The sequence below is a fragment of the Astatotilapia calliptera genome, chromosome 23, assembly GCF_964374335.1.
Source record: "Astatotilapia calliptera chromosome 23, fAstCal68.1, whole genome shotgun sequence".
Taxonomy (NCBI): Eukaryota; Metazoa; Chordata; class Actinopteri; order Cichliformes; family Cichlidae; genus Astatotilapia; species Astatotilapia calliptera.
This window is the reverse complement of record NC_137443.1, coordinates 4066000-4079607: the sequence shown is the minus strand read 5'-3', so window position 1 is coordinate 4079607 and position 13608 is coordinate 4066000. Positions and strand designations below refer to the sequence as shown.

The 13608-nt window shown below is 43.1% G+C and overlaps 1 protein-coding gene across 1 annotated transcript; it reads left to right on the top strand.

Annotated features, from left to right (window-relative positions):
* Positions 1 to 595: 595 nt before the first annotated feature.
* Positions 596 to 12950, top strand: LOC113016774 (C2 calcium-dependent domain-containing protein 4C). Its single transcript, XM_026159882.2, has 3 exons — positions 596 to 2355; positions 5307 to 5573; positions 6437 to 12950. The coding sequence occupies exon 3, from the start codon at positions 6486 to 6488 to the stop codon at positions 7740 to 7742; it is 1257 nt and encodes a 418-aa protein (XP_026015667.1). The 5' UTR covers positions 596 to 2355; positions 5307 to 5573; positions 6437 to 6485; the 3' UTR covers positions 7743 to 12950.
* Positions 12951 to 13608: the final 658 nt, after the last annotated feature.

The following is a 13608-nucleotide window of genomic DNA, read 5'->3' as shown; positions in this document are numbered from 1 at the left end:
GTTGCCTGTAACATTGTGCAGCATGACTGGTTTGTTGGTGGGCCAGTGATGGTCTGGGGAGGCATACCCATGGAGGGGCGCACAGCTTTCCACAGCTCTGTGTGTCGGATAAAATCCTTGGCCCCACTGGGTCCTGGTTTCCTCCTAGTACAACCTCATGTGGCGAGAGTAAGGAGGCAGTTCCTGGAGGATGAAAGGTTTGATACCAGTCACTGACCCCCTACACCTGAGCTAAATCCTGTGGAACACCACGTCTCGATTCATCCAATGCTGCCAGGTCGCACCTCAGCTGTCCAGCAGCTCTGTGATGCCCTGGTCCAGATCTGGGAGGAGAGCCTCCAGGACACCATCCATCATCTCATTATGGGCATGTATACAAGCCATGTTGAGGCCATACAAACTAGTAAGTACCATTCTGAGTTACTGCAATGACATTTCAGCAAAATGGACTAGCCTTTCACGTCAATTTTTTAACTGTAATTTTTGGGGTATGTTTGAATTCAACCCTCTGTAGGTTTGCTTTCATTTCCATCAAACAAACAAGTTCTGCAGTGAACCATTAATTCCTTTTCTCTGTCCCATTTCTTCTTCTTTTCCTCTCAGCTCGGCACCTGCCTCACAGGGTGAGGAGGATATCTGTGGATTCTTTTTAGTTCTTCATTGGAACTGATGGAAATTCAATTGAAATCTAATGTGCTTTCAAAATGTTCCTTTAATTTTTTTTTAACCAGTGTATAAAATGTTTCCATACGGTTCTGGTAACCTGATAAATTCTGGGACTGACTGAGATCGTTTGTCATTTTTAATAGGAAAAGACGCCACTCTATTCAAGACGAGGACACTTGAGTGACATAAGACATGTCTTGAGGGTAATTTTTCAGCTTTTGGCTAAAATTGGTTTTACTTTTTTGTGTTAAAACCTTTCAGGAATATCAGGGCTGTGCCTCTTTATCCTTTCATGCCGTGGTCATATGAAGCATGTGTGGCTGATTTGCAGAATCTTTACTGGCAGAGTTGAGATGTTATAATCTTTGTATTCAAAAGTTTACTGTGATCTGCAGTCGTACTGAAAGAGAATAATTCAGTGTTCAGACCAAGGACTTTGGTCTGTCAGTAAAGAAAGGTGTGCAAATAACCAAAACCCAGAAATAAAAGTATTCTGACTTGCTCCTGAGCTGGAGTTCAGCGACGACGTTTCTAATTTATAAACAGATCACAGTATTATTTATACTGCATCACGTACCTGAATGGTGTTTGATAATCACTCAGTAATTGTGCCTGCTCCAGAGTGCAATTACTTTCTGGCTTCCTGTGAGTACGTCTTGCTCTATTTCTGGTGTTTTATTTCATTGTGGGGCAATAACACCCTGACATTCAGTGATGCCTGTGGTGGTGGATGTATTTCTCTCAAGCCTGCATTGGTTTTCTGTCTTAGTTGCACATGTTCAAATAGGGGAGGATAAAGATCTGCACTTGCAGATCTGAACAATATTTTTTCCACCATGAATTCAGTTTGTTTCTGTTTAATGCCTCTAGGGGGCAGCATCAGCTTGCTTCTTGTGAGCTTTGAGCCGTTTCAGTGGTCTGCGCAAAGCTGAGGGAGATTTTTGTTTTTAAATAACTGATTTTTTTTGTTGTTGTTGTCTTTTTCCTTCTTGTTTTTTGACATGTTTTTTCTACCTTTCTTGGAGGCACTTTGCATCCTTGAGAGTAATCTGTGCCATATTCAATATTTCACCATCTTTAAAAAAGTGCAAATGCATCATCTGGTCATTTTCCCTTTTCTCATCAACCAGCGTGCCTGTTGAAATGGACTGTATAGCTGACATGCTCTACCCTTCTATTCTCTTCCTACACTTGAGTTATATGGTTTATTATCTCCACGCTATGCTTTCTGGTAAAGTTGACCCACATTTGGCTGTCTGTAATATGCTGCTTGAAAATGAAAATCATGAATCTGAAATGCCATGCGGGAGCTTTCAGCTGACAAAAATGTCGATCAATAATAGAGTAGTGCACACAGGAGTATACTTTTCTCATTTATGTGCTAACGCTCTCCCATGCTCCTAGATCACGAGATGTCCTCTGACGGTGATACACCATTTTTTCTGCCGAGCCGATCAGATGTGTTTCCTGTGGCGACGGGTATGACCTTTTGCCCTGCGTCCACCCAATCAAAATGCCAGTTCAGTGGACCAGAAAAAGCAGGCTGCTGAGCAGGAGCTGGATGCCACGAACAGTGGCTCTGGTTTCACGCTGTGACCCCGAGCCACGTGCGTTACTCAGTTGCTCTGCTCCAACTGGCAAGCATCTGAGCTCGAGCCGTCTGTGACCTGCATGGACAGCCTGGAGGAGGTGACGAAATGAGAGTGAGAGGATAGAGAGTTGGTTATTGGGATGCTATGTCTGTGCATAAGGCGGCAGAAGCTGTCTGTAGGGTGGGAAGAGGCTGGCAGGAGGGAAGAAAGATGGATGACGACAATAAAGAGTGGGCCGCTTAATCTTATTTCTCTTACAAGAGAGACCTGCGACCAGAAACCATAACAAGAATGTAATTAGCAGGAAGAAGAGGACAGTAAAAGTATTAAAAACAACATTGTGAGATTTTAGCATTTCTTAGAGGAAATAACAAATCTAATCTATGGTATCTGAAGCCAGTTCTACTGAAGGTAGTGCAGCATCTTATGTTAGCGATCTCCTCGATCCTGATTTACATGGTATGAGAGATGGCTTGAAAGCTTTTACAGCAGAGCTTTGATGAATGAATAACAGGGAATGGCTGTTTTTCTTCTTCAGTGAAAAGGAGGTCTGTGCAACCTTTTCACGCAAAGAACAGTGATGAAGCATACCGCACTATTGCGTGTCTGCTGTGGCACTAATGGGTTGCCATACATGCTAAGAGTAAACACACTCAAAGCGATGACGGAACAAGCGACTCTACGAGGAGGAGCACTGAACCTCCTGCAGAGCTTTGGTGCAGCTTTCTGTGTACCAGCTCCAACTTCTCCCTCCCGTCTTTCTAGGAAGCCAGTCGAGCGTCAGCAGAGAGGATGCCACAGTGTTGAAACACACTCGGGGGTTTGTCCTTTAGTCACAGCCTCGGCGGTACATCTGTCCATCCACAGAGAGAACAAGCAAACACGATCACACTGACTCAGCTCTGTATTATTCAGTGGGGCAGGCCACTTTGGTACAGTCAGGTTTGTAATAGCTTCAGTGTTCCTCACATTTTCTGACAGAGTTGTAGGGTTCAGCCCCTTAATGAGAGCAGAACAGACACATTAACCTTTTCTCAGTAGATTCTCCGCCGCTGGTGTATTGATCTCATTATTTTGTAGAGGAAGCTGTTCGCAGTGTGAGGCTGGAGTTGTGCACAGAGTAGTAGCACATTCAGAAGAGGTAGTTTCAGTTTTAATGAGCCTCGTTTTCTATTACACTTTTAAGGTAATATATTCACATTTTAATTTATGCTGTAGTGTCCAAACCTTGGTTACCTGATTAGTCTGTGGACAGAAAATGTGATAATTGGTTAATCATTTAAATAAACTCTGAAGCCAGATGGTGCAGACATGTAGTTTGGTTTATAAACAGACATGAGTTCTTAGAAAGAAAATAAATCGAAAGTAGTTTAAGGCTCTGACGCTCTCCGTTACGCACCTACTAAACTGACAGCCTCCCACTGTAATACGGGCTTTGCTTAAAGAGGCATCAAGTGTCTCTATGGTGATCAGGCAGCTCTGGCATGCAGTGGATGAGGGTTCAAATGTGTCTTTGCAATCTATATGGTAAGTGCCCCCTCCAGATTACATCAGCCGGTGACCCCTGGCTGGACCTCCTAAGACGAGATGTATAATTATGTCCACTCCGACACTCGAGTAAGAATGGCGGTTTCTTGCACCCGTGTTTCAAAAGGATTCCGCAATATTTAAATTCAAATGTCACGACATGTTGACAGACCAGTGTCGATCAATTCTGATTTTAAAACAAAAGCACCTGCACAACTCCGATTACACACATTTGATGAGGTATTGAATCCTTGCAGGGGGATTAATGTGCGTCATCCACTCCAAAACTATTCAATACAATATCTGATGATGCCCTCGGCGTTTTATCAGCTGCCATGCAAAGGTTGCATGTTTTTTTTTTATTGTATCCGTTGTTTACTAAACTATTGATTGCCGTCACCCTCAACCATACCTATGCTATATAGACCAGGTAAAAATGACCTGTAATTTGAGGAAGCACTTCGACGGCTAGTAAGATCCATTTGACTTCATATCTGCTGAACTCTGTCTGCAAAGCATCTGCTGTTGTGTCCTCAGTGTCACCGTGAACTTGTTGACATGCTAATGTTTGGCTGCTTCTCCTCAGCACATTAAGAACCGACATTGCAAGAGAATTTAGTCTAATTATTATTATTATTCTTTTTTCTGAGTTTGTTGAAGAGAAATAATGTATCCATGACAGGCTACGGAGAACCTTTTATGCACTTTGAACTCAGCGCGGAGTTCAAATATAGCTGTTAGTTTACTGTAGAGCGCCTGTTTCCCCTCAGTGAGCTCCCAATTAGTTATGACAAGAAGGGCAACAACACGACCCATGGCAATCAAGCTCGTTTTCCATGCGCCTGAGGCACAGACAGGCAGAGATGCTGACACCTATTCCAGGTCTGCGCGCGGTAAATGTTGGCTAATCACTTGTTTGCAAAGCGCTTGTCAGAGTCACCAGACACGGACACTCTCCATCTGCACATTTCTAAGTTGGCGAGCCAGTCTAGTGTTGCTGCCTATTTACTGATCTCTGATAAAGCAGCAGCAGCCGTAGCCCTCTCAGTCCACGGGCTGTATGGCACTTGACTCAAAACCAGGCAATCTGGATAAATAAAGTGCCTTTTGTGCTGCAGATCAATGAAGTCAGCCCTATTTTAGACAAATGTATTTGTTGCCATAGCAAAGTTTCCAGGGAGACCAATAGGTCGGGTTAAACGCGAAGAGAGAGAGACACACACACACACACAAAAGAAGAGTTAAAAAAAAGGTCAGTCTAAAGTTAATTGGACCAGCACACAGTTGCATATGCTCCACGTTGCATTGTCTGCTTGTGCTTTTTTCTGGTCAAACAGCCCCATGTACATATCTATCTCTATAGAGATAGATATGGATATATGCAGAGAGAGAGAGAATGAATGATTGGAACATAAAACCTCAGTGCTGTGCGCAAAGGTTAAAAAGAAAACCCCGGCAGTTAACTGCAGTGACTCTTGGGGACTCATGTAAACCCAACCTGTATGATTCCTTTCCTCACAGGAGCAACTGGTGTTCTTTCTAGCTGGTTCTGCGGAAACGCACAGTTTGATCTTATTGGTCAGCTGCATCTGTGTGCCATCTATAAAACGCACCACAGGCGCTCCGGAGCCGAGACCGTCTGAGGGCGCAGAGTAGCGCCACGGAGCGCACAGACTTATCCGAGGTGTGTGTGAGAGGTTGAGAGAGAGGGGGAAAAAAGCACACCTGTTACTGAAGAAACGAAAGCAAAGTGGAAAAAAAGAGGACTGCGTCTTCCTCTGTATTGCTGTAAGTATCATAATTTTATTACATAGCACAGATATCAACATTATTGAGCTTTTCGAAGCAGACCAGAGGAAACATGCAGGCACCTGTTGAACTGTCTTTTCATTACTGAGTTTTTCTCTTAAAAAACGAGTTCATGTGATCGTTCAATGTCGAAACGTATCGAATATCTATATGCAGGAGCGTTATTAATGCATTTGGTAAAATAATTTATATTTGTGAGCTTTTCTTTTCTTGTCGTCTTCCCGGAACTGAAATTAAATTAGATTAAAGCATAAGTGCAAATTAAAAGTTTCCAGTTACATCATTAGGGAGAGTTTCTAATTCAAAGAATGCACTTTTAAATTTTGCTCATTAAAACGTGACCGTGCGATCGGAAATCGAGAAGTAAATCCTTTGTTGCTGATTTATCCGCAGACTGATTGCGTTAGTCCGTAAAGACACTCTGTTATTTAAAAACTACACAAAGACTTTATTCCATGTGTTGGAGATTTAATGTAGATGGATTTATTTTATTTTATTTTTAGTAATGCTCTGTCTTTTGTCCGTTCAAAGGATTCTCTCCTATTGTTTATAAGCCTAGAAAACCTTTTTAAAGAAGGGTTTGTCCGTATGTTCGACACTAAACAGAAAGTTAAGCTCAGGTTCAGTGTGATAACGCTATAATATTTCCTGTTTACTCAAGTCTTGTTCCTGTAAACGCCTGCGGTCCTAATCACAGACTGCGTTTCAGCGCGAAAGCACTCAGGTGATATTTTTATCCCTCTTCTCTCCGTGGAGTGACGCTCTGATCGTTTAACCCCCCCCCCCCCCCCCCCCCCCCCTTCTCCCTCTCCCCGCCCACCCATGTGTGTTATTAATTGCAGACACACCTGACTGCACCTACTCCACACATCCCACTTTCCAGTGGGGACCATGTGGGTTCTGGATAAGATCCGCGGGTCGGTGGAGAGTGGTGTTCTGCGACAGGGGGAGAACGGGGACAAGAAGGGTGGCACCCCGACCTACAGCAACGTCCTCACCCCCGACAGGATCCCAGATTTTTTCATTCCTCCGAAGTTGGTGAGCTGCCCCCCAGAGCCCGAGATCCCCGCCGTAAAGCCCAAAGAAGGCCTGCACCCGTCCACTTCTGAGCACACCATCGGTAGTGGGAAGATCAGCAGTCCGAGAAGCCCACGTTTGGTAGCCAAGATTGCAGGAGACACCAAGAACTTGCTGAGAGCTGCAAACCGCCACATTATACAGATAGAGAGTGCTGATGATGTGGTGGCTGGAGACACTAACGCAGACCCCCAGTCGCAGACTGCAATGTCTCTGCCTTATGTCCCCAAGACCCAGACGTCCTACGGGTTTGCTACCTTGAAGGAAAGCCCCCACACGCGCCGTAAAGAGTCGCTGTTCCACTGCGAGCTCACCAGTCCCATCACCTCCCCAAATACGCAGAGGAAGACTCCGGGCAGAAGCAGCGACACGGGAAACCACCTGAATCCAGCTGACTTTAACACCTCTCACATGAATCCCTACCGATACTTCAGCGGCGGAGAGAGCGACACCTGCTCCTCAGCCGAGTCCTCCCCTTTCAGCTCCCCTCTGCTCTCTCGCTCCGCGTCCCTGCTCAAGATCTTCACCCATGAGACGCAGGCCAAAGTGGTGAAAGCCAAGCGGACTTTCGCGCGCCACAGCTCCCTCTCCACCGACGAGTGCAGCTCGGCCGAGCCCAGCCCCAACGTCCAGCGACGGCTCCACGTCCCCACCTATCACGGCGGCGCTGGAGCTTCGGACCACGGCCTCCATCGGGAGCACACCATCAACCTGCACAAAGGCGGGACAGTGCGGATCAGCGTCAACTACGACTCCAGCACCTCCCGCCTTCTCATCCGCGTCCTGGCGGCGGAGAGTCTGTACGACAAGCACTTCGACATGAAGAGCATCAACTGCTGCGTGTCTGTCTATCTGAACCCGGGCAAGCTGCAGAAGCAAAGGAGCAACATCATCAAGAACAGCCGCAACCCGGTCTTTAACGAGGACTTCTTCTTCGACTCCATAAGTTCGACTCAGGTGAAGAGCCTCTCCGTGAAGTTCAAGGTGGTGAATAAAGGCACCAGCCTCAAAAGGGACACCTTGCTGGGAGAGCGAGAGGTGCCTCTGGGGAAGTTGCTCTCAGGGGTTTAAAGCTCCAGGAACTGAAGGTCAAAGGGGGGCAAAGAGCGAGGATACAGATTAAGCTTAAATTAGATGTTTGCACTGGTTTCTATGTTTTATTTATTCTAACAGTGACCATAAAGACAAAGGGAGAAGACAGGGAAGGACCTCCAAGAATGAAAACCAATCCCATAAGGAACATCAGCTTTAATAAATCTAAATAAACACTAAGAGCACTAAATAACCCAGATGTAGCCGATATGTGGACACCTCAAGGATTTATCATCCCAAGCTCTGCCTAACTCCCTCTCCCATTAATGAACACTCATTAAACCAAGCTGGGCTGAACAGCAACGGTTGAATTTGACACATGAAAGGTTTTCTTTCTGGCCGGGTCTCCCAGCCAGCTCCGGTTCAAAGGTTGGAGGACACCTGTGCTTCACTGCGCTCATCTGTGCGTGCCACGGTTTTATTATTGTAATGTGGCAGAAATCCGCAGCAGCACTGGATGCGATTCCCCATCTTGCCATGTGCTGCACGGGCACAGAGATGCTTTTGTGAAACGGTGGGAGCTTTGAAGTGGCACTAGAGCCTGATGTGCAAATGACCCTTTGATCCCAGTTGCCAGAGCAGCCCACATTTACATGCCCATCAAAAAGTACAATTATAATACGATTGATCTTGTAAGAAACACTAAAGTCTATGTTATAACGATACAATTAAGGATAACTGAACGTTACAGAACATTTACAAATGTGGGGAAACGATGTCTGTAGAGTTTATAACCACCCGTGTTTAATCCTTTCCTTCAGCATCAAACATTTTAAAGAAAGCATTTGTCGCTGTCTTTTTGACACGTCATTGAACAAAACAGAGCAAAACCACCTGTATTCTTACAAGCATGCAAAATATGAAAAATAGCCTAGGTGTAAACAAATCATTTCTCATCTATTTTGATTGCAGAGCAAGATTCGGACACTATCCATGAAAAAAATCTTATGTTAGAAGCAGATTTCTTCACCTTAAAATATTCCTAAAGCTTAATTATAGACAGAAATGACTTGTTAAAATGAGATTTTTATTAGTGAGCAGTAATGTTTTTGGATTTTAATATTTTTAATAGCCTCCAGTCATGTCTGTAACCGTATGAAACACAGCTATGAGTTAATGAAAGTGGAGCAGCAAGGGAAACTGGTTGCAGTATATTTGATATACATATTTATCTGGTTGATGAAATCCTTATACTGTGATGAAATAGCGGTGTGGGCACTCCAGTTAATAACAGTCCGTCAACATGCAGTCAAGTCCAGTGTGGGCACCTTGATTAAACATCGACATCGACTCCAAGACCAGTTGGTAATTCTGAACTACAAGATAAAAAACGCAGGCAAATACTCAAATGGTCTTTCCCTCATTTAAAATTTCATTCCAGGTCGCTTCACTCTTCATTGTTTACTCCAAATCTCAACAGATATGAAAAAAGGACTCATTTTAAATATAGTAGCATGTAAAGGACATTTTCTAGTTTGATTATTACAAGTGAATGTAAGGTTTACACTGGACAAAGTGTTGATTTGCTGTTTGCAGCAGGACAAGAAAGTCGAACTTTTTAACTTTTTAATTTATAAATTTATGCAACAACACAGTACTGTCCAATAGTCACCCCTCATTTCTTTATCCTTTTAAGGAAAATGGGAAATAAGTGCAGCGATTTGTTAAAACGTGCAAACATAAGTGGAAAAACAGTATACGAGGCAAAAACTGAGAGTGTGCAATTCTAAGGAGCTTAAAAGTCAATATTTGCTATGAACACTTTATATTCATCAACACAGCCGGAACTCTCAAAGCCAAGCTTTCTGCTAATTTCTTTAAGTGGTCTTCAGGAATAGTTCTCCAGGACATTCAAAGCTCTCCTTTGGATGTTGACTGATCCCACTCTGCTTCACTAATTCTGATCTGGGCTCTGGAGAGACCAACCCATGACTGATAGTACAGCTTAATTTTCTACCCGAGTATGCTTTCACTGCGTTGTTGGTGTGTTTGGGATCACTGTCATGTAGAAAAATGAAGCTCTTGACGATCAGATGCTTTCCAGATAGTACTGTACGGTGGATTGAAACCTAGTGGTGATTTTCTGTGTTCACATTTCCATCATTTTTGACAAGATCCTAGTTAAAACGTAGCCCCGTATCCGTACATGCCCAGTAGGACAGTATGCCTTTCAACTAAAAAAGATGTGAGCAAACGATGGTTTGTGTGATCAGCCGCTAGTAACAAAGTACCAAAATATACTTATTTAAAATCGGCTCATTTCTAAATTCGTCTTTTATGTGTAGACACATAGGTCAGTGGCTTAACAGACTCTGAAAATGGTCAGGTACAAGGACTGGACTGAAGATGAGTGAAAAAGCTGCCAAAGGAAAACTGTTGCTCAAGGCCACCTTAAAAATGACACGAAAGCCTGTCTCCTTGGGAGCAAATGAATAAAGAGATGAAGGGTGGATTGAGACTTTTGCACTGTACTGTACATTTGCCTTGTTGGCAGTAGACAAACGATCATACCATTGTGCATTGTGTAACTTTATTCAATGTCTCATTTGAGCAGATTAGAAAACTTGTGTCACAGCAAGTACCAGCTGCACAGTGTGAACATGGCGCTGGTCTTTGCATGATGTGTGCAAGGATTAATTAAACCCTAAAGCCTTACACTGTGGGTGTACGTGAGTGTGTGTGAGTGTGTGTTTTGAGCCTGATTTCCTTTCTTTTTCCTTTTTTCGTCTAAAGTTGTTAATTTTCTATGTCGTATTTTGTAAACTGAATGCTTTGAAACGACTCTTCGATGTATGTTGGGTTTGTATTGTGTATATACACTTGTCTGTGAAATGCTAATTATGCACCAGCGAGGGAGAAGTGCTTATGACAGACATTTTCAGATATACAGTTTCATCTTTAATGAAGTCCGATGGGGAGGAAGCAGACGAGTCAGGAAAGAGATGTCGAGAGAACAACCTTGTGTGCTTTAACGGGAGCAGCCGCCCCGCCTTCTGTTGCTGTTCTCTGTCGTCCTTCTGAAGAATTAGAAGAAATTGGAAGTGATTGCAACCTCGAGTGCCCAGCAGAGGAGAGCGACTTCACAAAGAAAATAAGTCAGAGACATCAGACTGATGCAAATTACTGAGAGTTCCTCACACGTCCACCCAAAGCTTCGTTTAATTAGGACCGCTCTCACCTGGTGTTTGTAGCTCACTTGTAGCACCACTATCGTTGTGCTTCATATACAGTGACTCTGTTGGTTGGATTGTTATGGCGTGAAACTCTGTGATCTGTTGCAATCCCTGCTGCATACTTGTGTGCAACATACAGTGCCTGCTTGTAGACTTTGTTGTTGTTTCTTTTACTCAAACTTCCAAATTGTTTGGTTGTCGATGTTTCTTTTGCATGCCTAAAATGTTCCAGTAGTTTCAGTACTAAATCTCAGTGGATTCTTATTGTGCTGTTGTGGCTCTCCTTGTGCTATAGGTGAGGATTTCCTGCAGACACTAATGTGTATATAAAACTGCAGCTAATATATGGAGGGTGTGTTTGAGTGTGTTCAATTTTTATAACTGTTTTCATGTGGTTTATCTTTTAATAGAGTTGAAAACAATGCCTTTAATCTGGTATTTCTGCTTGGATGGGCTGTGCTGTTCTCGGTTAATGTCACAGGTTCATACTCTGCAAATTGTGAGATAGACCCTCATCAGTACATACATCTTGTAACTTAAATAAATTCAACCAGTTAATTATTTTTTATCACAATGAATGCAAACCAAAGTACAAACTGGGGTTTTAAAAGTTTTTCTGAAGAATATTTTACCCGAATCTTTTATTATTCACATCTGACTCGCTTCATTTTCTTGTCAGCTTTTGGATGATATTTTGAACTGAAATCGCGAGGAGTAGAGGAGTGTAAATACCTGGGGTCAGTCATCCAAAACAATGAACGGTGCACAAGAAAGGGGAAGAAGAGCGTGGAGCCGGGGTGGAAATGGTGGAGACGAGTGGTTTATAAGATGGTAGCGAGATCTGCTATGATGTGTGGTCTAACAAAAAGACAAGCGGCAGAGTTGAAGATTTTCATTAGGAGTAATCAGAATGGACAGGATTAGTAATGAGTATAGCAGAGGGTTGAGCGGTTTGGACATGAGCAGAGGAGGGATAGTGGATATTGTGGACAATGGATGTTGAGTATGGAGCTGCTGGGCAGGAGGGAAAGAGGAAGATACAAAGGAGATTCGTGGATGTAGTAAAGGAGAAGCAGAAAGATGATGTGACAGAGATAAGGTGAGATGGAGGCAGATGATCTGCGATGGGGACCCCTAAAGACGGCAAGAGCTGAGGCCAACAGGACTCGAGTTATTCATCTTAACTTTGACATTCAGGGAAAATGTCAGACCACTGTTTGAATTCTTCCTTGATGTCACAACTTAGCAGTTAACCACCAGGAAAGAGCTAGCTGATGATGGAGCTTGAAAAAACAACAGTAATAAGCTCGAACACACCATACGTACCAGATGTTACGACAGTTTACCCAGCAGCTGTCAGGGTATTAAACTACAGCATCTCTAATCGCCACTGCGCCTGTGCAGCTAACCTTTATTACATCAGCAGAGGAATTACCAGAATCAACTTACTACAATTAACTTTCCCATTATCCACCCTGCTGTTGTGGTGGAAATCAGTCTGTATATTTCTGCACTCAATAGCTGTTTAATTAGACACAGGCCAGAGAGGCCTGACTGATGACATTTAAAATGAGAATTGAGAAAAGTGTCAATACCTGTGTGTGTGAGAGAGAGAGAGAGAGACTGAGCTGAATATTATACTGACGCTGACTTTAGTCACACTTCTTGCTAAGATTTGCTTGAAAAATATGCTGTATATATATATATATATATATTTATTTTATTTTATTTTATTTTATTTTATTTTAAATACACTGTGTTTCTCAAGTCTTCCTGTCTTGACAGGTTCGCTCTGGAAAATGCAGCTGCAAAGTGCCGGTCCGTTACTTGATATCGAATTCCTTCATTTCTCTGGTGGAAGTTGGTTTCCATGTGCAGTTGTTGTTCTTGTTGTGTTTCTGGACCTGTGCAGGTAGAGATTTTTATACTGTGACGCTTCAGCCACTTACAGATGTTCTCCAGTTGCTGTGTTAATGGGTGTGAAAAACTTTAATTAAAAGTGAAATTCAATGAATTCTCCTTCTTATCTTGTTATTGGTTTGATGTTAATGAGTGCTCTGACTTCAGGTGATATTTGAGCATGGGCTGAGGTTCTTGATCAATAAAACCTCAACTCTAGTTACAGTAGATGTAGTAAATGTTCATACATTTGTACAGACCTTTCATTTGCAAGGTGCATGTGACTGGAAGAATGAAAGCATCCATACGGTCCTGAAGTTTTCCCTCAAAGTAAATGCTCTATAATGCAATAATGAAATAATGAAAGGCATGTGCCCAACTCTCCTGCTTTCTCAAAGTAATCCCAATTTTCCTCCTTAAAATCCCACATCCCTGATTTCAAGCCTCCGTATTTGCTCAGTTGTTGCTCTGTATGCATCTTCTTAATGATTCAGAATGAGCAATATGTGAAGGCATAGGGTATATATAGAAAGAGACATTAAACCTCTTATCTCTGACGTGTTGTCTGTAATTGCAGTGTAAAAATACTGCACAATCTTTCCATCTTCATTATCCTCAGGGAGGAGTCAGTCTTGGATTTGTTTGTTTGGAGAGGAAGCACGTGGGAAACATTCGGAGACATGAGCTGTTACATACGCCGGTAATAAGTGATGCTAATGTCACATTTGTGTTCCTCTGCATGCTTAGTGGTCGCTTGTTGTGATGAACCCAAA